General features: G+C 35.8%; 1 protein-coding gene across 2 annotated transcripts in view; it reads right to left on the reverse strand.

Moving 5' to 3' along the window:
* ITFG1 (integrin alpha FG-GAP repeat containing 1) overlaps positions 1 to 25456 on the reverse strand; it is a 234892-nt gene that overhangs the window by 205531 nt on the left and 3905 nt on the right. For both annotated transcript variants that reach the window (XM_060132514.1, XM_060132515.1), the window contains exons 3-6: positions 21860 to 22005; positions 20656 to 20713; positions 19371 to 19445; positions 1765 to 1859 (exon numbers count right to left, since the gene is read on the reverse strand). In XM_060132514.1, the coding sequence (XP_059988497.1) occupies positions 1765 to 1859; positions 19371 to 19445; positions 20656 to 20713; positions 21860 to 22005 (374 nt within the window). The remainder of the gene's footprint in view (positions 1 to 1764; positions 1860 to 19370; positions 19446 to 20655; positions 20714 to 21859; positions 22006 to 25456) is intronic.

The following is a 25456-nucleotide window of genomic DNA, read 5'->3' on the forward strand; positions in this document are numbered from 1 at the left end:
CCAGTGGTTAGGACTCAGTGCTTTCACCGTTGGGGCCGGGTTCAATCCCTCAATCCCTGTTTGGGAACTAAGATCCAGAAAGCCACGTAGAGCAGCAAAAAACCAAAGAAACAGAACAAACCCACACTACAATGAGATATCACATTATACCTATTAGAATGACTACTATGAAAAAAAAGAAAATAACAAATATTGGCAAGTATGTGGAGAAACTGGAACCCTTGTACACTGTTGGTGGGAATATAAAACGATAAAGTTTCTGTGATGGCCATTCCTCAAAAAATTAAACACAAAATTATCATATGATCCAGCAATTTCACTTCTGGATATATACCCAAAAGAACTGAAAGCAGGATCTCTAAGAGATGTTTGTACATGAAAGTTCACAGCAACATTATTCACAACAGCTAAAATGTGGAAGCTGAGCAAAATGTGGTTATATACAATTCAGCTTTAAAAAGGAAGAAAGTTGGGCTTCCCTGGTGGCGCAGTGGTTGAGAGTCCGCCTGCCGATGCAGGGGACGCGGGTTCGTGCCCCGGTCTGGGAAGATCCCACATGCCGCGGAGCGACTAGGCCTGTGAGCCATGGCCGCTGAGCCTGCGCGTTTGGAGCCTGTGCTCCGCAACGGGAGAGGCCACAATGGTGAGAGGCCCGTGTACCGCACAAAAAAAAAAAAAAAAAAAAAAAGGTCACAATGGAAATTTTACATTACGTGTATTTTACCACATTAAAAAAAACTGGAAAAAAATGAGAAGGAAGAAAATTTAAGCATTTAACCTGCCTGTCTCAACTGTACTTCGGGTGACTAAAAAGATAATAATAGATGTTCCTTTTGTTTGTCTGTTTTAAATAGAAAATTCCAGCTGATAATATATGTTGAGGAGTGATAGATTTAGGGTGCTATGATTTTGTAAATCCTTTTGAAATAGTGGACTTGACAATGATCATCAACAGCTGCTTAAATCTAATCACTGGCTTAGAGGAAATACAGGGGACAGAGTCACATATTAACATCACGGGGACACTATCAGCAAAATCCACACTTTGAGAAATTCTTTAAGACAGGTGTTTTTTCTTCGTATGTATGTACATCATTTAGCTCCTAATTTGATAGAAACATTTAGGAGAGAATTGGGGCATTTTGAATAGTGAGTAAGTATTTGCTATTAAGAGAATATTGTTAAATTTTTTAATGTTTGGAAATGATCGTGAGGTTGTTAAAAATTAAAAAGTCTGTATCATTTAGAGATACAGATTGAAATATTTATAAATGAAATGATACAATGCTTGGGAATTCCTATAAAATTATCGGGGTGGGAGGAGGGCTCATGGGTGGTTATACAGATGAAACAAGATTGGCCATATACTGATTATTGTTGAAGCTGGGTAATGATTAAATGTGCGTATATCATACTATTCTGCCTACTTTTCTATATTTAAAATTTTCCATAATAAAACTTTTTTGAAGTCTTTGAAATTCTTTAACACATAAGGTAAATATTTTTCTTACAATTAAATTTACAGCATTTATTAGTCAATAATCCAAATTTTGATGTGGTTAACAAACAGCAAAAAACAATAAAGACTTATTTATTGCATCCAGTACTTTTTACATTTTTCCGATATCACTAACTTCCTTATAACCTTTTAACATTTTGGTCTTAATGTTCAATTCAATAACAAATGACTACTAGGAAAACAGTAAAAATCTCATCATTCTTTGGCAGCCTAAAAGAAATACTTTACATTTATGTGCAACTCACCTGCTGTAAAATCTTCAGTTAGATCAATGAATGCATGAGAATGTGGAATCCGCATTTTACTTTTAATGGTCAATGCAGGATGCCATGATAAATTCCTAAAAGAAAAATTTTTTTCTTAAGGCAAACATCAAATGAGCACTGTTTTAAAACAAAAATATCTGCATGCAAGATATTTTAAAAACGCACTTATTCTTAGCTCTGTCACATACTCTAAAATTCACTCTTTCAGAGTGTACAATTTAGTGGTTTTTGTATATTTACAGTGTGCAGCCATCACCACTATTTAATTTCACATTTTCATCACCTCAAAATGAAACTCTGTATTCATTAGTAACTTCTCATTCTCCCCACCATCAAGCCTCTGGCAAACACTAATTTGCTTTCTGGCTCTATGGATTTCCCTATTTTGGACGTTTCATATATATGGAATCATATAACATGTGGCCTTTTGTGCCTGGTTTCTTTCACTTGGAATAATATTTTCAGGTTCATCCATGCTGTAGCATGTGTCACTACTTCAGTCTTTTTTATCCCTGAATAATATTTAATTACATGGCTATATTTTTTGTAAATCTTTTTCAACTGTTGATGGACATTTGACTTGTTTCCACTTTTGGCTATTACAATTAAATGCTGTTATGAATAATCATGTACAAGTTTTTATGTGGACATATACATATGTTTTTTGTTTTGTTTTGTTTTGTTTTATTTGCGGTACGCGGGCCTCTCACTGTTGTGGCCTCTCCCGTTGCGGAGCACAGGCTCCTGATGCGCAGGCTCAGCAGCCATGGCTCACGGGGCCAGTCGCTTCGCGGCATGTGGGATCTTCCCAGACCGGGGCACAAACCCGTGTCCCCTGCATCGGCAGGCGGACTCTCAACCACTGTGCCACCAGGGAAGCCCCTACATATGTTTTTGATTCTTCTGGGTATATACCTAGGAGTAGAATTGCTGGGTCACATGGTAACTCTATACTTGACTTTCTAAAGAACTGTCAAACTGCTTTCCAAAGTGGTTTCATCATCAGACATTCTCACTAGCAATGTATGGGTATTTCAATACTTTAATTCCATTATGAACACTTACTACTGTCCCTTTGTTTTATTATAGCTACTTACTGAAGGGTTCTTGTGGTTTTGATTTATATTTTCCTGATGTCTAATGATGTTGAGCATGTTTTCATGTGCTTGTTGGCTACCTGTATATCTTTAGAGAAATGTCTACTCAAATTCTTTGCCTATTTTTCTTTTTTTTTTTTTGCAGTACGCGGGCCTCTCACTGTTGTGGTCTCTCCTGTTGCAGAGCACAGGCTCCGGACGTGCAGGCTCAGCGGCCATGGCTCATGGGCCCAGCTGCTCCGCGGCATGTGCGATCTTCCCGGACCGGGGCACAAACCCGCGTCCCCATCATCGGAAGGCGGACTCTCAACCACTGTGCCACCAGGGAAGCCCCCTTTGCCTATTTTTAAATTGGGTTATTTATTGCTTTGAGTAATAAGAGTTCTTTATATAGACTAGATTCTAGATCTTTAACTGATGCACTATTTGCAATATTTTCTCCCATTCTGTACAGTCTTTTCAGTTTCTGGATAGTGTCCTGTGCTATGTAGAAGCTTTTAATTTGACAAATCCAGTTCTAATTTTTTTGTGTTGCTTTTTTCTTTTGGTGTCAGATCTAAGAACCCATTTCCAAATCCAAAGTTATGAAAATTTACCCCATGCTTTCTTCTAAGACTTTTATGTTTTAGCTCTTATATTTATATCTTTAATTCTTTAAGTGTAGGAAAAATAACTTAATATTATCATGGGTGATATTTTCCCGACACTGTGGAGAATGATTATCTTTTATAAATATTAATTCCAAAGTTTTCAGCCATGAAAAAGAATGAATTTATACCCCTATCTCATACCATATACCAAAAATTAACTCAGATGTCTCAAACTGCTAAAAGAAATAGAACTCTTGTATACTGCTGATGGGAATATAAAATGGTGCATTAGCTATGGAAAACAGTTTGGAAATTCTTCCAAAAGCCAAACAATGAATTGCCATATGACTCTGCATTTCTATACCTAGATGTATACCAATAAGAATTGAAAAACACACTGTTTGCAGATGACATGATACTATATACATAGAGAATCCTAAAAACTCTACCAGAAACCTACTAGAGTTAATCAATGAATTTGGTAAAGTAGCAGGATACAAAATTAATGCACAGAAGTCTCTTGCATTGATATACACTAATGATGAAAAACCTGAAAGAGAAATTAAGGAAACACTCCCATTTACCATTACAACAAAAAGAATAAAATACCTAGAAATAAACCTACCTAAGGAGACAAAAGACCTGTATGCAGAAAACTATGACACTGATGAAAGAAATTAAAGATGATACAAACAGGTGGAGATATATACCATGTTCTTGGATTGGAAGAATCAACATTGTGAAAATGACTATACTACCCAAAGCAATCTACAGATTCAATGCAATCCCTATCAAACTACCAATGGCATTTTTCACAGAACTAGAACAAAAAATTTCACAGGAGATAAACCCACACACATATGGTCACCTTATCTTTGATAAAGGAGGCAAGAATATACAATGGAGAAAAGACACCCTCTTCAGTAAGTGGTGCTGGGAAAACTGGACAGCTACATGTAAAAGAATGACATTAGAACGTTCCCTAACACCATACACAAAAATAGACTCAAAATGGATTAGAGAACTAAATGTAAGACCGGACACTATAAAACTCTTGGAAAGGGGCTTCCCTGGTGGCGCAGTGGTTGACAGTCTGCCTGCCGATGCAGGGGACACGGGTTCGTGCCCCAGGCCGGCAAGATCCCAGGCCGGGAAGATCCCACAGAGCAGCTGGGCCCGTGAGCCGTGGCCGCTGAGCCTGTGCGTCCCGAGCCTGTGCTCCGCAATGGGAGAGGCCCGTGTACCGCAAAAACAAACAAACAAACAAAAAACTCTTGGAGGAAAACATAGGAAGAACACTCTTTGATATAAATCATAGCAAGATCTTTTTTGACCTACCTCTTAGAGTAATGGAAACAAAAATAAACAAATGGGACCTAATGAAACATAAGCTTTTACACAGCAAAGGAAACTATAAACAAGACAAAAAGCCAACCCTCAGAATGGGAGAAAATATTTGCAAATGAAGCAAATGACAAAGGATTAATCTCCAAAATATACAAGCAGCTCATGCATCTCAATATCAAAAAGACAAACAACCCAATCCAAAAATGGTCAGGAGACCTAAATAGACATTTCTCCAAAGAAGATATACAGATTACCAACAAACACATGAAAGGATGCTCAACATCACTAATCATTAGAGAAATGGAAATCAAAACTACAATGCAGTATCACCTCACACCAGTCCGAATAGCCATCATCAAAAAATCTACAAACAATAAATGCTGGAGAGGGTGTGGAGAAAAGGGAACCCTCTTGCACTGTTGGTGGGAATGTAAATTGATACAGCCACTATGGAGAACAGTTCGGAGGCTCCTTATAAAACTAAAAATAGAGGTACCAGATGACTCAGCAATCCCACTACTGGGCATATACCCTGAGAAAAACATAATTCAAAAAGAGACAGGTACCACAACGTTCACTGCTGCACTATTTACAATAGCCAGGACATGGAAGCAACCTAAGTGTCCTCTGACAGATGAATGGATAAAGAAGATGTGGAACATATATGCAATGGAATATTACTCAGCCATAAAAAGAAAAGAAATTGAGTTGTTTGTAGTGAGGTGGATGGACCTAGAGTCTGTCATACAGAGTGAAGTAAGTCAGAAAGGGAAAAACAAATACCATATGCCAACGCATATATAGGAAATCTTAAAAAAAAAAAAAAAGGTTCTAATGAATCCAGGGGCAGGACAGGAATAAAGACACAGATGTAGAGAATGGACTTGAGGACATGGGGAGGGGGAAGGGTAAGCTGGGACAAAATGAGACAGTAGCATTGACATATATATACACTACCAAATGTAAAATAGATAGCTAGGGGGAAGCAACTGCACTGCATGGGGAGATCAGCTGGGTGCTTTGTGACTACCAGAGGGGTAGGATAGGGAGGGTGGGAGGGAGACGCAAAAGGGAGGGCATATGGGGATATATGTATATGTATAGCTGATGCACTTTGTTATACAGCAGAAACTAATACAACATTGTAAAGCAATTATACTCCAACAAAGATGTTAAAAAAAAAAGAATTGAAAACAGGTATTCAAACAAATACTGGTACATGAATGCTCTTAGCAGCAGTATTCACAATAACCCAAATATCTACCAATGGATGAATGAATAAACAAAATGTCATATACCCATACAATGAAAATATTATTCAGTCATAAAATAACTGGAGTACCGATACATGATACAATATGGATGAATCTTTAAAATATTATTCTATGTGAAAGAAGCCAGACTCAAAAAGTCACATCTTGTATGATTTCATTTATATGAAATACCCATAATAGGAAAATCCTAGAGACAGAAAGAAGATTAGTGGCTACCAAGTGCAGGGGTAGAGGGGAAAGGGAGAGTGACTGCTTAATGGGTACAGGGTTTCCTTTCGGAGAGATGAAAAGTCACTGGAACTAGGTGATGGTTGCACAATGTTGTAAATGTGCTAAATCTCACTAAAGTGTACACAATGATGGTTAATTTTAATAATGTTATGCAAATTTTATCTCACTAAAAAAACCAACAGTACTAAGTTTTCAGGAAGGTCATACTGGTAAACTATTAGGAACTACAGAAAGAAGAGCAAGTTTAAATAAAATCATCTCCCCACAATTCCTCACTAGTGAAGAACACTCCAGTGTCAAAGGCATTCCTATTTATCAAGGCCCTACTTAAATCAGCTTCCTCCAAAAGGCCTTTACTCCTCTCTCACTGTTTCACCATTATACTTTTCTCTCGTAATAGCACTTTAGTTTGCATTATAGTTACTTGAGGAACTGTTTCTCTGAGAGTGTATCCTAGGTACCCTGACTCATAGATATTTGTATCTACAATGCCTAACCAGGACCTGGCTCCCAAATACTGGCTGAACTGAATCGTAGTCTTAAGTAGCATCTCCTATTCTTCTCTACTTCTAATTAGAATTTGCTATTTTTTTCACAGTATTATGTTCCAGTCCAATATGGAAGCATAGATATGTCATCTCCAAAGAGCAATTAAAGGCTAATTAAGTCTAAGTTAATTGTCAACACAGTATCCAATTGAGTAGACAGCAAACAAGGTTCACCTGTGAATTTAGTTTTGCAGTGTTTGGAAAGTGGGAAGAAACAATTGACTAATTTGTTATTAGTAGGTGGATTCTGGAAAAAAGAATAAGCATTCAACAGGAGAAAATTTTCTCTATGCAAAGGGTTCTACAAACAGTAACTTCTTCCCAGTAACCTTCTTCTACATTCTTTTTAGCACATATTGGGCCTCATCTATAACCTAAACAAGACACTAAAAACCAAACCAAGCAGTATTCCTACAACTTGATTGTATTACTTTAACTAAAACCCCATAATATAGGGTTATGATAATAAGAAAATATTAATATACATTGAAAAGTTATATTTAGCATTTGTTGTATGGTAATTCAATACCAAGCATTCATGTCATGTTTTTCTTTCATACTACACAAGGTCAGAAATGCTTAAAATAATTTCAATTAAGTCCAATTTAATAATCATTGGTTCACTTCTCTTTAAGATATGCCATTTATTCATCAGTTCTTTAAATTCTAAGCATTAAAGTATTTTTAATTACATACAAAATAATCAGGCTCAGGCTAGAGATCCTACGACAAGTTTGACATAAAGTCATTTCAGAAGAGTTTCTCATGTTCCCAACAAATTTGTAATTATATGCTGAAAATGAATTAAAAAAACACAAACTTTTACACAGTTGAGTTCCATGAGGTTAATCGTGTGGCTGTCTTTAATTACTATGCTAGTAGTTACTGATCTAATTTCCCATATTTTTTTACAGGTTTGCTTTGAAACAAGTTATAGCTAGAATTTTGGAAAACCTCAACTAACTTGTGACATTTTGTCTTAGGAACTATTTAACAAAACGTACATTTCAAATGAAGAATCTAGAACAGCGATAAAGCAAAAGTCATAAAGTAGCAGACTATGGGTCAAATTCAGCATAAAATGTGTTTTATTTGACCTACACATTGTTTAAAAAAGTTTGAATTCAGAGGTAAAACAAATTAAAAATCAGATTTCAAATAAAAATCAGGATTTCCAACTTCTCTTGAAATATCAGAAGGTCTGGCAAGCAACTGGCCCTGTTCACACAGAGCAAGAGTCTCCAGGCAGGTCAACTCTGAAGCTTCCCAAAGTGTTCACTCACTTTGTTTTCCTTCTGGGCCCCATCGGACACTTTAGTTTGCAACTCATAATAAAATATTAATTGTAATATTGCTACCTGGAACATTTCAAATCAATATTCAAGTTCTTCATAGTATTTTAAGTTTTACACTTGTTGCCTATACTCTGATATTTTACAGTAATATCTCTTAAAAGGCAGTTAGCAGATTCTTATAGTTTATTTTATATACAGTGTCTATTTACCATTCTGATGACTACCAAAGGTGGGCGGAGAAAGAGCTTTTGATTCTTTCATGGTACATTTTAAGATGACTGACAACTTAAGTTGCCTAAGATAATTAAATTGTTTAAAAACTTAAATAGGTGAAAATAAAATTCATTTCTCCTTCTGCCTTTAATGTTGCTCTTTATACACAACATAGTTTTTCAGTAAGAAGCAGATACCATATTTTTCAAGCAACTATACCCATATAAACTATAATTTCCTTAACTCCATTTGAATGCCAAGGTCACAGATGTTAACTGCTCTGATGACAAAAGAAGAAACAGCAGAGATGAAAAAGTGGGCAGTTCTGAGTCATGTTGAATCTGTTGACATTTCTTGACCTCTGTAGAAAATTCCAATTACTAGTTTGTCCCCAACAGGAAACATAATTATGTCAAGGTGTTCTAATTTGTAGGCATCATCATCTTTAATCTCAAAGAACAGCATTTATCAAAGGATGAATTTAAATGTAATTAATGTCAACTGTAGCTTTTAGTTGCCTATTACGGTAACTGCTCTTAGAAATGACTGCTAATCCACTCACTTTTCAATGATCAGCCTACAATGAGTTGTCATATATTTAAGATACCCAGGTAAGGGACTTCCCTGGTGGTGCAGTGGTTAAGAATCCGCCTGCCAATGCTGGGGACAAGGGTTCAATCCCTGGTCTGGCAAGATCCCACATGCCATGGACCAACTAAGCCTGTGCGCCACAACCACTGAGCCTGCGCTCTAGAGCCCGTGAGCCACAACCACTGAGCCCGTGTGCCACAACTACTGAAGCCCAGGTATCTGGAGCCTGTGCTTCGTGACAAGAGAAGCCACCACATTGAGAAGCCTGCACACTGCAATGAAGAGTAGCCCCCGCTCGACACAACTAGAGAAAGCTCGCGCACGGCAACGAAGACCCAACGCAGCCAAAAATAATTGATTAATTAATTAATTTAAACAACAACAACAACAACATTCATGTAATACAACTGAACTATTAAAAAAAAAAAGATACCCAGGTAAAAGCAGTTACTAGGAGATAGGTCTAGCGTGAAGATGGGTCTAGCATGCTTCTCTAAGCCGCCTAGTCCAGTGGTCTTGAAAACTTTTGTTCCAATAGACTCTTAAAAGAATTTACAAAAACTATCTCTTAATACCTAGAAGTTCATTTCTAAGAAAGTAATATAAATATTTTCAACGTTTTAAATAGCTACAAAAGCATGTAATCTTTAAACCTATTAGAATTACTGGTTTTTTTTTTCTTTTTTTGCGGTATGTGGGCCTCTCACTGTTGTGGCCTCTCCCGTTGTGGAGCACAGGCTCCGGACGCGCAGGCTCAGTGGCCATGGCTCATGGGCCCAGCCGCTCCACGGCATGTGGGATCTTCCCAGACCAGGGCATGAACCCATGTCCCCTGCATCGGCAGGCGGACTCTCAACCACTGCGCCACCAGGGAAGCCCCTAATTACTGATATTTTAAAATAAAATGATTACTCTAATTAATGGAACAGAATAGGGAGCCCAGAAATAAACCCACACACTTATAGTCAATCTATGACAGTGGAGGCAACAATATACAATGGAGAAAAGACAGTCTCTTCAATAAGTGGTGCTGGGAAAACTGAACAGCTACACGTAAAACAATGAAATCAGAACATACTCTAACACCATATACAAAAATAAACTCTAAATGGATTACAGACCTAAATGTAAGACTAGATACTATAAAACTCCTAGAGGAAAACATAGGCAGAGCACTCTTTGACATAAATTGCAGCAATATTCTTTTGGATCCATTTCCTAAAGCAAAGGAAATAAAAGCAAAAAATAAACAAATGAGATGTAATTAAAACTTAAGAGCTTTTGCACAGCAAAGGAAACCACTGACAAAATGAAAAGACAACCTACTGAATTGAAGAAAATATTTGCAAATGATATGACTGATAAGGGATTAATATCCAACATATATGAACAGCTCATATAAATAACTCAACATCAAAAAAACAACCAACACAATTAAAAAATGGGCAGAAGAACTGAACAGACATTTTTCCAAAGAGAAAATGCAGATGGCCAACAGGCACATGGAAAGATGCTAAACCTGGCTAATTATCAGGGAAATGTAAATCAAAACCATAATGAGATATGACCTCATATCTGTCAGAATGGCTATCATCAAAAAGAACACAAATAACAAATGTTGGTGAGGATGTAGATCGTACACTGTTGGTAGGAATGTATATTGGTATAGCCACTGTGGAAAACAGTATGGAGGTTTCTCAAATAATAAAAACAGAGCTACCATATGATCCAGCAATTGCACTCCTAGGTATATATATCTAAAACAAAAACACTAATTCAAAAGGATATGTTCATAGCAGCATTATTTATGAAAGCCAAGATATGCAAGCAACCTAAGTATCTAACAGCAGATGAATAAAAAAGATGTGATATATATATGTGTGTGTGTAATACACACACACACACATACATACACACAATGGAATATTACTTGGCCATAAAAAAGAATGAAATTTTGCCATCTGCAGCAACATGGATGGACTTGAAGGGCATTATGCTAGGTGAAATAAGTCAGACAGAGAAAGATAAAAACTATATGATATCACTTGTATATGGAATCTAAAAAAAACAACAAACTAGTGAACATAACATAAAGGAAGCAGGCTCAAAGATATAATACAGAACAAACTAGTGGTTACCAGTGGGAGAGGGAAGGAGGAGGGGCAATATAGGGGCAGGGGAGTAAGAGGTACAAACTATTAAACAAGGATATATTGTACAACACAGGGAATAGAGTCAATATTTTACAATAACTATAAATGGCATATAAACCTTAAAAGCTGTAAATCACTATATTGTCCACCTGTCACCTTTATAATATTTTATAGCAACTATACTTCAATAAAAAAATTAAAATGATTACTCTTAAAAATGTATTCAGTAGAATATAGATACCATACCGATTATTATCCACCATCATCCACATATACCCACAAACCACATAAAAAAGCTCTTCTTCTCTTTATCCTTGGACTTGTACTTCTATTCTATTTCTGTTATAGAACTTTATCATGATGTAAAATGTTTTTATATCTGGTCTTTTTATGTCTCCAAAGAAATGTATATCTTCAAATTGGTATTTAAATTGGCTTTATGCATCCAGGTGTTTTAAAAAAAAATCTCTTTGAGGTTGAGTTTTTTTTTTTTTTGAGGTCGAGTTATTTTAACTACTACTGTACACCTGATGAAAAAGCTTTGATAGCTTATTAAATCAAAGGTAAAATTTCATTGGAAATGCATTTTTTTGAAGAAATGAATGGAGCTTTAAAATATATTAGTTTACTTACCTTTAGACTAGCATGACACTGCTAGAATGAAACAGGATTCAGTGTCAAGTCTACTCCTTTTCTTCATCTTTATAGATACAGATGCTAAGAAATCTTGTTCATATATGTTCATTAAAATCTCCATGGAAATTTAATATTAATATTAATTTTTAGGTATGATAAATACATTGTAATTATGTATTTTAAAAACATCCTTATTTTTTAGAGATATATACTTAAGTATTTATGGATTAAAAATGTCTGGGGAGGGACTTAGAGAGAGAAATGAAGGAAAAGTTGTGAATGAAATAAGACTGGCCAAGAGTTGCTAACTGTAGCTGCATGACAGGTGCATTATATGCAAATTCATTGTCCTATTTGCTCTACCTTTGCATATGTTTAAATTTTTCCATAATGAAAGTTAAAAAAAAAAGAATTTAGAGCTGCTGATTTAGCTCATTCAATTTATGTAAAATGCCTGGTATATAATCCAATTAGCAAAGCCAGTCCTCACTGTCAAACCAATCTCCAAATGAAAGTTATTTTCTGTCAGAAAGAGTTTGACCTCATTTTTTCAATTCAAATAAATTTGTTAACATGTGTTTCAAGGAACATTACAAAAAGTACTGAGGAAAGTACAGATTATATATTGTAGGAAAGATTACTAAAAGCAGTCAAAATTAAGGTAATTTTGATAAAATTTATCTATTTTCATAAAATAAGTTATAAAGACAAGATAGTAAAGCAACATGCTGTTTCTCTTTAGTGAACTTAAAGCATTGCAATGTAAAGTACAGCTAAAATAATTTATAATACAATAAGTATGATAAAAGACATAACAGTCCATTAAATGTATGTGAATACTGACTCTGGTATCTGGCTTTCAGAGTAAATAAAAACAGATTACAAAAATGAGAAATCACACAATTTCTTTCTTATTTCTTTAGACATACCAAAGTTTTCCCTATGACTTTAATAAATGAGAAAGGTATATACTACAAAAAATTATTTGGCTCAGGAGCCAGCATGTAAATTTATTTTCTATTAATAGGAGAAAGAAAATAGTAAACATTTCATAAGACAAGATAAAATATTTGACTTTAAATGGAATTTTCTTGATATGATTTGATAAAGTAGGTATTAGCTACATTACAGAAAAATGCATACCAAATATAAAAGAAATTATGTAAAGGTTTTATCCATAGGTTTGGTAGTCCTTAAGAACATTCTGGTCACATCTGAAACAATCACTGGCATGATCCAAAACTACATACGCATGAAAAGTACCTTCCTTCCATTTAATTACATGTCTTAGGGATAGAGTACTAAGAAGAGCTAAAAGGTCTGGTTTGCTGAATTTGGTGTTTCTTACGGATGCTCTGTGCTGTGCTCTCCCAGGACCCTCTCTCAATAATTACAGATTCTTTGACAGTAGTCAGGGAATGCAGGAGGCAAAGTCATTAAACAAAAACTGTCATTACTCCCACAACCCCACTCTAGCACATCTGAATTTAGAACATATCAATGTGGATCAAAATGCTTTTTGCTACCAAGCTTCATCTGAAGAGAAATAGGAAGAAGAAATAGGAGAAGAGGAAGAACTGGAAATTCTATTAGTTTAGTATACCTGTGTTTCGTGCTGTACGGTTTTTACTCCCCAGGAAACGTATAATTAGTGAGATTTAGGACGGGTAAAGAACATGGCATTCTTATATGAAGGAGGAGAAAGTTATAGTGAAAATAGGTACGTTTTCAGGCTCATCAATTTTAGGTAGGAGTACCTATGAAACCTGAGGATCTAGTTGCTTAAATGATCTGTGTTTGCATATTCCTTTGCAAGTCTTTACCTATGGTAAAGTAAATAAACACAGCCTACCATGCTGTGTATCCAAAGATGACCACATTATTTCCCATCCCACATGCTCTTTTACATTTCAGTTAAGCCACGCTCACATCTAGAGGTAGAGTACATAATCCTCAAATTCCCTAGAATATTAGCTAATTCTTTGAATAGAATGCCACAGAAGTGATGCTGTTTAACTGCCAGGACCAAGCCTTAAAGAGATCTCCAGCTTCTGTCTATACTCTTGTATTGCTTCTTCTTGGAAAACAACCACTATGCTATGAGGAAGTCTAAGTTAACCATGTTGGAGCACCACCAAAGGCCCTCTGTGACTATAACAATGGTAATGGCTATACAGAGTTGAAGGCAGGAACAAAGCCTTTACAATTTGGAAGACCAAGATTCAAATCCCAGATCTACCATTTATTTACATTGCAAGCTTACAGTGGTCACTTAACCTTTGAATTAGCTGGCTCCTTGACAGCGCCTCTTGAACTACACAGCTACCTGTTGTGGGAAAAATATGAGACAACTGATGGAAACTGCCAACCCCAGAGTTACTAAGTAGATATTTTAAAAAGCAAATAGGCTTGTTTAAGATTCTCTTTCTTCTCATCCTTCCCCATCCAACCCTGAGCCTCACAGAGGACAATAAGCTGTGCAATCCTCAGTTATGCCTCTTCAGGAGGGGCATGGTGAGGGTACAACACATGAGAGAAGAGTGGGAAAAGAAGCATGGCTGAAGAACAGAGTTACATTGGTAAATACTTGATGGGTTATTCACTCACTCTTGGGCCTCTATTAGAATTCAAAGGTATGGGTCAGACCAGATAAATCTTAAGGACCTCTTAGAAATAGCACCTTATGTTCATAAGAGAAAATGTGGCGATTTCTTTCAGCCATATCCTTACTTTGTCCAAATGTTCCTACCTCCACAGGGTGTGCAACAGTGATATTACACCTGAGAGACGGCCCTAGCAGCACTGGCTCCTAGGGCAGGAAGACAGAAGAGTAGGCAGTCTGAGGAGAAGCATAGGCCCCCATCTCTACTCAGGACTACTATGAAACTCAGGAACTCATGCAGCTCAGAGCCTAGGCCTCCAGACTGTTAAAAATCAATTATTTGTAGGGCATTTTCAATAGAATATACATTTTTAAAACATACAATAGGACTCTAATGAAAGAGAACTTAACCTGTATTTTCAGGAATTATAAATTATTTTGATTCATTTTACCCTAAATTGAAATGATAATATAGACCAAGCTTACTCAAAGTCTGCTCTATACACATAGCTTCTCTAACTGTGCTTGTTTGTTTTTCTTTTTCTAATTTTTATTGTGGTAAAATATATATAACATAGAAGCTACCATCTTAACCATTTTTAAGTGTACAGTTCATTGGTATTCTATGCTTGTCTTTTTGGTTTTTTTTTTTTTTTTTGTGGTACGCGGGCCTCTCACTGTTGTGGCCTCTCCCGTTGTGGAGCACAGGCTCAGGACGCGCAGGCTCAGTGGCCATGGCTCACGGGCCTAGCCACTCCGCGGCATGTGGGATCTTCCCGGACCAGGGCCCGAACCCGTGTCCCCTGCATCAGCAGGCAGACTCTCAACCAGTGCGCCACCAGGGAAGCCCTCTATGCTTGTTTTAAAAATGGACTTTTTTCAATACATGCAAATCGTAATAAAATAAAACAAAATGGTTTCCTCTCAAAGAAGGAAACAAAATTTTGATATATGCTAATAGAAATATGTTGAATTCAAAACACTTTTAAATATCATCAATATTAATGATGAACAATTACCGTTGAACTTACTTGCACAAAAACTCAAAAGAAGCTCTCTTTCTAAATGATTACTACAAAGAAAACATATCTAAAAAATTGTAAGATTTAACTAAAAGCAAAGTGAGTAAATTTTGAGAATAACCTCTTAAATTCACTTAGAAACAATCAAAAGTTCACTTACATACAACACTGCCAACCAGAACATAAAACAAAGCAGTATAATAAATCACCAGGGAATCAAGCGTCATTTAATTGACTCCCCAAAAGCTTCTGGTGGGACTCCAGGAAATAAAAGTATGGATCCTTGAATAACAAGTCACTTGAAATAATCACAGCATATACAATTCTAAGTTATCTGCTAAAGCTTTCACTATTTCTGTGGCTTAATTTTGAAAAGAAAAGGTTTAGGCGAGAAACGAGAGAATCAATGAATTTATCTCCAATAGAAAAGTTTCTTTAGGAAAAGAGAAAAGTTATAAAACTGATGCTCTGTTTCTATGGAAATACCAATAAAAAACTTATTTCTTAAGTCCTAATAGATTCCTTTAAACAACAATGCTCAAAATACAAATGGTGTATAAGGTGAGAAAGGGAGGGGCTTGCTAGGGGAATTCTAAGAAAATATGAATCATCTCAAAGCTACCTTTTTCTGTTAAGACTATGAGTACTAATGCTGACTATAAAGTTAAAAGCTGTCCTGATGATTATTTGGTTTTCTTTTGTGTTATAAATCTCTTAATTTTCATATTTTTTCTAAATAGATTTAAATGACAAATATCATTATTTCATTAAGATAAATATTTGCAAAATTTTCTGTAATGCACCAGCAAACAAACAAATCAGCAGTAAAAATGAAGGGTGATTTAATAAATCAGTCATTGGTTATAATGTAAGAAGATTACATAGAAAAACAGGGATTTATTCCTTCTGAATTGAGATTAAATACCTATATTTAAATAGAAGATAGTTTTTTCTGCTAATGGAGGAAAAATATTCACTCACATAAATAAGTTAAAAATGGCTGCTTTCAGTGCCATCAATATTCCATTCAAAATATTCATGCAAATGTTTGTGAAGTAAATGGAGTATGGCAAAAGTGCTTGTTTGTCACATACCTGGATTAATATTCCCAGGTATACCACTTCGGCCTGACCCAGTAATGTGTTTGAACTCAGTATATGAGTCACAGAAAATATGAACAGACCAACATTACATTTGGCTTTGATTAACATTACAGGTACAAGTGTTTTCACGTCAATACTAAAAACAATATCCTGAATGCTTATGCAACATCAGTTTCAAATACCCTTTTACAGAAAATGCTCATTAACGATAACCTCATCACTGCAAAAGCTGCTCTAACACTTAATAGCTAGGTGTTATTTCTAAGTAATGTGGCACATTATTACATTATTTCAAGTCATTATAAAGTGAGGTGGAGGCGCAAACTGAATCCTCACCTTTGTACATTTAACACACTTCAATTATCTCTGGCACCTCAGCAGAGGTTTAGCACCCTTCCTGTCCCTATCAGATAACCCCCACAGTACCAATTAAAAGGGATTCTTCTACCTATCACTGTTTCCAGCTTAGGCTGACCATCTGCACCCTTACTCCAGCCAAACTGATGTTAGTTTTACCTGTGGGCAATCTCCTGTTTCCATGCCTGTACTGGGCCACTTACAGCCATGGGCTTTCCCGCACAATCCCATGGGAGCATTTAGCATTCTATTTAAAGACCATTGCAAAATTTCCCATAAAATTAAGGTGCTAGCCAAATTTAATTAAATTTAAGATAACCTTGGGTCTGGCATAAATGAGCCTAATAGTTAAGTTGCAAAAGTTGGTTAGATTCCTTAATAGATAAGACTGGGCTGCCAATCATTAGTCATGCAAATGGTCCAAAATGTCAATACTAATGGCTTTTTCACTTATACATCTAATCATATATCTGTAACATAAAATTGATATGGCAAAATACATTTTTCTTATTTTAGTAACAGATTAATGCTTGTCCCCATAGAGACATATTCAGCTTTCTGTTGTCTGAATAATAACGCAAGCAATAGTCATCCTAACAATGTTCTTGACAAAAATTCTTTTCTGTCAATTTTTATAACTTCATTTTAAAAGTTGTCAGGACAAAGGTAACAGGATAAATCTTGGATACAAACTTGTTACCTATAATATGGTTAGCTACTATTGTTTAATCTGTAACCGAAGTTTAAATGAGAAATATAAAATAGTAGAGAATTACTCCAGTATACTATAGTATGCCAGAGAATAATGTATAAAAAATAAAAGTGAATATATCTTTAGGCAGAATAAGTTTTTTTTTTTTTTTTTTGCGGTACGCAGGCCTCTCACTGTTGTGGCCTCTCCCGCTGCGGAGCACAGGCTCCGGACGCGCAGGCTCAGTGGCCATGGCTCACGGGCCCAGCCGCTCCGCGGCATGTGGGATCTTCCCGGACCGGGGCACGAACCCGTGTCTCCTGCATCAGGAGGCGGACTCTCAACCAGTGTGCCACCAGGGAAGCCCCAGAATAAGTTTTTAAAGAAGCATCAGAGGAAAAAAAATCTAACATAGAATTCAGAACAAATAAATAAGCTATGACATTATCACACAATATCTAGTAGTTTTTACTTTTTCAATTATCTACAACAGCTGTTTCATAAGTCTAAATTTCCAAAGGTCAAACCATATCACATTAAAAATATTCCAAGTATTTCTTTCACTAAAATGGAGATTACCATGAAATAAACAAGGCCAGAAGTCACCATCACATTCTCAATCACATGTCTACCCAAGACAAACAAGCAGGGCTTGCTATGGTAGGAGTCACCTGTGCCTTCCCCTAGCCCACCCACACTCAGTTCCTCCCAGACATAGCTGCAAAGGCAAAGCAAGATCTCCATCCAGCTGGTCTCTAAAGCAGGGTTCTCTTCCAGGTATTTTTCAAAGTTTGAGGAAAAAACAGGTTTCTCATTAAAGATTCACAGCAAGTCTTTCAAAGGTCACTATGACTAGCATAAAAATACTCATATTCTTTATGGAAAACTTTTAAGAAAAAGTGATAGGAAATGTAACAGTTTCACCTCAGAATAGCTCACATTTTGATAATTTACTTGTCTTTGTGCCTGTGCATCACATTTCAGAAACTAATCATAAAAATACATTACGTCTCCAAAACACAGAGGGAAAATTCATTAGATTTATAGTGCCTGGGAAGACAGATTGATAAAGGTGGTTCTCTGCGCTTGCTGGAAAGTCAAAAAAATAAATAAATGTGTTCTGTACTCTTAAAATGTTTGCCTTATCAAATACAGAAAAAATTAACCAAGTTGAAGGTATCTCATGAAAAGTATCTTGCTATCATGAATTCTTGTGTTAGGAAGGCAGTTCTATTTAAAGCTAGAGGAATTATAATGGAGATCTTTGAAATGCAAGATTCCAGGCAGTTTTCCCTAAGAATGGCATTCTTGGATAATAAGAGAATCCTAGCATACAAACGGATCAAGGATAGAGTATATATGGAAAAGTCTCCAGAGCTTAGAGAAGGAATGTTTATATTTTCAGGCAATTATTAATTGCTCATTGAACAGAAGGAACAAGGCTTATCAATGAACATCTGGGAGCTAACATGACTAAGGTAGAGAATTCAATCAAGACAGCAGCTATACATACTATTTAAATTAAATCTTTCCATTTCTAAAAACATCCAATGAACCAATATTTAAATGGGGACTTGCAAAGTTTGTATCTCTAATTTCCAGAGGGATAAAAGGATTAAACTGGCTCTACAGAGAAACCAGTCGCAGATCAAATCCATAGTGTTTGAGAAAGCTTATATGTTGACCAAATGTCCTTTTAAAAATCTTAAACAAGGATTTCCAATGAGCTGGGGTTTTTTCCCCCAATGGTTAAAGCAATCCGTTCACATAGATACACAGTCCCTCCAACAACAACATGTACAATTAATCACATGGATATAATAATATTTACTCACCCTCCTAATAGTATTTGTGGCTGGTTGGATTCATTTGTGATACCAAATATATCAGGAATTAAATCGGCATTGAAGCTAAAAAGAAAACATTAAAAACATTAAGCAGCCATTTTATTAAATTCTCACTTCTAATTTAGTTTAAAAAGAAAAACAAACTTTGGGGAGGTGTGGTAGACATACAACAGTCAGTATCTGTTGCAATCAATGGAATGTCAGATGTGACGTGTTTCACTCTGAGGCCAAAGTGTTTAATTTTCGTTATTGGACCCTCCAGTCATCTTGGCAATGAGAAGAACATGACGGTACAGCTCCACAGACGATGAGCCCTGTAAGACACTCTGAGAGCTGGCAAAAGAGCCTATCACTGACCCACACTGGACCTGCAGTGTGAGCAAGAAATAAACTTTTGTTGTGAGATTTTGGTGTTGTCTGTAACCTCTACATAGCCTAGCCTGTCTCTGAGTGATAAGGAGACTGTTATTTCAGAATCATGACCCTCCTTATTTAGTCAGATAGGCTTAGGAGAAATAACCCACAAAAGTAATCCCTAGTTGGTATAAAAATTTATACTAGCCACTGAATATTGTAACAACAATGAAAAACACCCAATTATAAAAAAAATCAAGCTGCGCACCTTTAAAAAGATTAATCCGTGAATTAAAGTTCAGACTTCTAATGGTTACTAACCTATTGATGTATGACTATGATTTTAATAACTGTACAAAAGGCAGCACTGGAAACAAGAATGTGGCTATACATTGTTTACTCCCCGAAATGATATCTACATCATTACCAGAATCCTAACAGAAATCTGGATTAACTTTATCCTGGTACATGAGTCTACTTTGAGGAGATAAATGATAATACTAAGGAAGAGTTGTGAAAAGGACAAAGTTTCTCCTTAATACAGAAATCTTTCTAGGTCTCTAGAGGAAATCCTCTACCCTTCGTATCTGTCAATCAAGCACTAACAGTTTTATCCAAAAACAGTTTTCTTAGTTGAGTAACGACACGGCTAGGATCAACAAAGATCCATCATGGACACATTCAAAGCTTTTAAAACAAAACCAAAAAGACAAATCTCTCCCTCTTTGCAAAATAATGAATTTCACCTTTCTCTTTCTTCCATCATGGCAAATACATATATAATTGAGAGGACAGGCCCCTATCAGCTTTAAATGGAGAATGAATTTAGAGTCAATACAACTTAGCAAAGTAGTTTCCTATGTGAAAGATTTTGTTTGTAAGTTTAAAATCATTCAAAGGGAAGCAAGCACATACTTACTCCATAATTAATGGTTCATCCTGAAAAGTCCTATTGAGTATGGTCATATTGCAAGGATCTGTTAAAAAAAAAAAGAAAATATATAAATGAAAAGGCATTTTATAACACATTATTTCTGATATTTGCACTTAGGGAAAAATACTCTTTCATTCTTTTCAAAATTCAGCTCTAATTAATTCCAACTATTAGCATTAATGAGACACTATAAATCTAACTTAAATGGACATCAAGTTTGTAAAGATATATTGGGAGAGTTTATTCTACAGTGAAGACCAGCATTACAATAACTTCCTTTTGAGTCTTCATTCTGAAAATCTCTTAGATGAGTCTTCTTTATATACAGTTTAGCAGTAGAGCAGTTGACAATTAAGGTTTTGAAATAAAGAACCCAATACATGCAAAACTACTAGACTCTAAAACGTCCATGCCCTCCTCTCCTCCTTTCTTCAGTCTGGCTCCATGAACAAAGTTGTCCATTTAGGTATAATTAATTGGCTTTTCAGATAAGACTTGAAGATTTGTGGGTAGATAAGGTAGACTGACTCTCAACCTTTACTCTAAACTTTTTGTGCTTTCCTGTACTGGGGAGACTAGAAACCAAAAATAGCATTTCTCAGATATCCTTGCATTTAAGATTCTAAATAAAATGTAAGCCTTGCTAATTAGATATGGTGAGTTTTCCAAGGCAGGAATGAGGTGAAGGCTGTGTTTCTGCCATTTCTGTCTTAATGTCTGATCACTGAATTGTAAGTACTAAGAGGGAGGGTGCATGGCATCCATTTTGCTGGTGAGCAAGTGTCATTCTGGCACCTGTTGTGCAACTTGCCACTTTCTGATGGTAAAAAGGCAGTAGCTTCTTTGAAGGCTTTGAGGATTGTTCCTGAAAGTTCAACCTCGTGTGTGTTCTTTAGCCATCACAATAACTCTGTAAAGCATAAAAAACCTTTAATAAATTCTCTCTTCCTTAAGCTAACAGAGTAGATTTTGTTCCCTGGAGCTGACTGCAAACCAGTTCTAGGTTGAAAAAGAAGAACCAGAAAACAGTCTTTTAAAGAAGTTTTTAGAGACAATTACTGACACTCAAGAACTGCATTTTTGAACTGATTTCTGAACATTATTTTTGTTACACTGACCTAAGAATACCAGGCATATTTCTCCTTTAATATCCAGTGATAAATATTAAAAACTCTTAAAACAAATTCACCTAAGGTTTGATTCTGTCCCCAGAAGATAATAGCTCCTAATTCACCGTTGGCGTGATTTTTGGGAAGATATGTCAGAAGAACATCCATTTGTGAATCTCCATCATAATCCCCCGGGACTACACTTGTTATCAATGTACTGTGATTCCTAAAAGAAACAAACATTTTAATAAACAAACATTCCGGCAGAGCTATAACAGAAAAGTACACTTCTATATTTATACCATACAAAAATATTTTCAATGCAAAATTTAAAAATTCACAGAACTGATTAATTACATTCTGTTCTTTAATAGCTTATCATCCTTCATGTATGTAGGCCTCTTTGGTCTATGAAAGAATTCAGGATGGATGCAGAGGGTTTTAAGAAACAAGAAAAAGTTGAAATATTTATTAAGAGGAAGCACAGTTTTATGTTCAAGCATTGGCTTAATCCTTTCACCTAGTTCTTTTGTCAAAGATACCAGGACATATGGATGGTGTTTATACGAATGGAGGCTCAAAGGACTTCCCTGGCGGTCTAGTGGTTAAGACTCTGGGCTTCCAATGAGGGGGTGGGGGTCAGGTCCCTGGTCGGGGAACTGTAGTAGCACAGTGCGACCAAAAAAAAAAAACAAAAACAACATAAATGGAGGCTCATTATCAATTGCTAAAGCACTGAGGGTATCACTGTCATTTTATAAAAGATATTATCTATAGATTACTTAATTTTAGATTTTAATGCAGATTTGAAATTTACAGTGAAAACTTGTCATTTTATTTCAAGATGTGCAATGAAAAATAAGTTCGTTTTGACCAAACCTGGCAATACACTATCAAAACATACATACCTAATTCTACATTTTTAATAATAAAATATTTTAAAATGGTTTACATTAACCTTGAAAACTTAACAAAACATTCTGGAGTCTTGTCATAATGCTGTCTGAGTGACCCAATCAAAAAATAGGCCTTAAATTCAATTTACATTTAATTCTACTTAAGAACAAACAGCAAGACAGTAAGTTTCCAAACAGCCTATGGATAATTATTTTCTAAATGGCATCAAGAATGTAAAAATATATATAATAGGTTTTACTTAAAGTGAAAATGAGGAAAATACTGACAAGGGTAAGATTAAGAAAAACAACAACATAATAGCTTTATTTTAATTCAGCTACTTACTATGTCTCAGATATTACATCAAGTACTTAATAGCTATTAGCTGATAATCTCCATCACCTGAAATAGGTATCGTAATTCTCACTGAACAGACCAGGAAACTGAGTTTGAAGTAGCTTTCATTGTTAAACAGCTAGTTAAATGGAATAGCTGGAATTCAAATTCAGTTGGGTTGGCCTCTATAATTGATCCTCACTATGATAAAATATTTTTTGTAATGTCAGTTTCCTCAAAGAATTCCAACAATGCTTTAACCTTTCCATGAAAAATAGCTGGTCTTTAAAAATGATGATATAGCAACTGCACGTGCTACTATGTAGCAAGCTGCATCTAAGTGTATACCTCTGTATGTGTACCTGTGTATGTACGCATGTGCAGTCATTCATATGCTGCACATACCTGGCAGTAATACTTGTTCAAATAAATTAATGATTTGGGGTCAAAAGGTACCTTGAAATAGTCAGTAATATATTACAAAGGACTAGATGGGAACTTAACCTGATCAGGTTTTATTCCTAAAATTGCCCTTCTTTATGGTTGTAAAAATAGGAATTAGAACTTTACAAAATAACAGACTGACACACGAATTTATCTCTTCTTCTTTAGAACCTACTTCTAGGTTCTAAAGAACCTAGAAGAATGAAGAAGAATCTTCTTCATTTAGAACCTACTAAATGATACGAATTTTTTTTTTTAAAAAAAGCATAACCCTCAAAGACAAAGAGATCATGAAAGGATCTGCCTTAGCAGCGCAAGGAAACTACAGTTGACCTTTGAAGAACACGTGGGGTTAGAGGCAATGACCACTTGCAGTTGAAAATCCATAGCTGGTATAACTTTATACTTGGTCCTCCACATCCTTGGTTCTACATTCACAGATTCAACCAACTGGGGATAGTGTAGTACTGCAGTATGTATTTAGTGAAAAAAAATCTGTATGTAAGTGGACCTATGCAGTTCAGACCCACGTCGTTCAATGGTCAACCGTATAAGCTGAAGTGCTTGGAGAAAAGGCTCAAGAAGCTTTTTGCCCTGAAGAACCTCTGAAAGGCTCAGAATTTGGAGTAATCTGAAATAGCAGAAGACAGAAGTAAGGTGTAAGGCTGAAAACACCTTTTCTGTGATGGTCCCTTCTCCTTCTTGCTCAGCATGCCAACAACCAAGTAGTTTTCAGGCATTAGACATGTAAGTTACAGGAGAGGGTAAGATATTGGCCTTACGCTAAAAACAGGGAGTTAATGGAAAGTATACAAAGGAACAGTTTGGCCCTTGCCCTCAACTCTGCCAAATTCCTAGGATGCCAGTCAGCCAGGAACATATCCACAGGGCAGGAGACAGGAGGTAAATCCCGTTATGCAGGGTTTCCAATTAGCTCTTTAGTACCTTATTCTTGATATAGTATAATAAAGAGTTACCTGCCTTTTAAAGAAAACTATGAGTATTAAAGAGAGCCAAAACAAATACTAATAAGGAATCTGAAAAAAACAGAGATAACAGAGGAAACAAAAGAAAACTTCAAAACCACACTTGAAGACATAAGAAGATACATCCATTAAAAAAAAAAAAGAACAGCATGCTAAGAGAAAAGAATAATAAGAGATCAAAGAAAACTTCTTGGAGATAAAAAGAAAACATGACAGCTAACATAAAACTATTCAATAGAAGGCCGAAGATAAAATTAAGAAAACTTCCCACGGGGAAAAAAACACAAAATGACAAAAACACAAATGAAATAAAGAAATAAAGGATGGAGTTAGGCAGTCCAATAACCAACTAGTAGGAATTCCTGAAAGAGAAAACAAAAAAAATAATCAGAGAAATAACATAAGAACATTTCAAAAAGGTCCCAAGTATAGAAGCCTCTAGCTTGAAGGGAGGCTAGAATAATGAATGAAAAATAGTCTACACCAAGACATATTATGAAATTTCAGAGAACAGGGATAAAGAAGAGACCCTAATAGCTTCAAAAATTAAAAATAAGTCATATTTGAAGGATTAGGAAAAAGAATAGCAATGGATTTAAAACCTGCAGCCGATGAAGCTAGAAGACTACAGGCCAATCAAAGAGTGAGTAGAAAAAGGTTTTGGAAATGGAGGGACACCCTTTCTCAGGAATTTCTTGAAGGATACACTCCAGTGAAGTTAATGAAGAAGCAAAGAACAAAATGGCACAGGATCCAAGAGACAGGGATCAAACAAGGAATGACAAAGGGAAAGTCTCCAAACAGTAACTCTGCAGAAGTCCTAGAGAATGAATTCAGATTGGGGAGGAGTGCAGAGGACTCAATGGGAGAAAGAAAAAGCACAACAGGTATATGGCAGGTATGATGGAACATCTGCAAAGAAATTAAGGATAGGTACACAGAAAACAGTGCAATTTATTTTTTAAAAAACAATCATTTACTCTTGGAGGGAAAAACCATAGAGAAATGAAATAC

This window comes from Lagenorhynchus albirostris, chromosome 19 (genome assembly GCF_949774975.1).
Source record: "Lagenorhynchus albirostris chromosome 19, mLagAlb1.1, whole genome shotgun sequence".
Taxonomy (NCBI): domain Eukaryota; kingdom Metazoa; phylum Chordata; class Mammalia; order Artiodactyla; family Delphinidae; genus Lagenorhynchus; species Lagenorhynchus albirostris.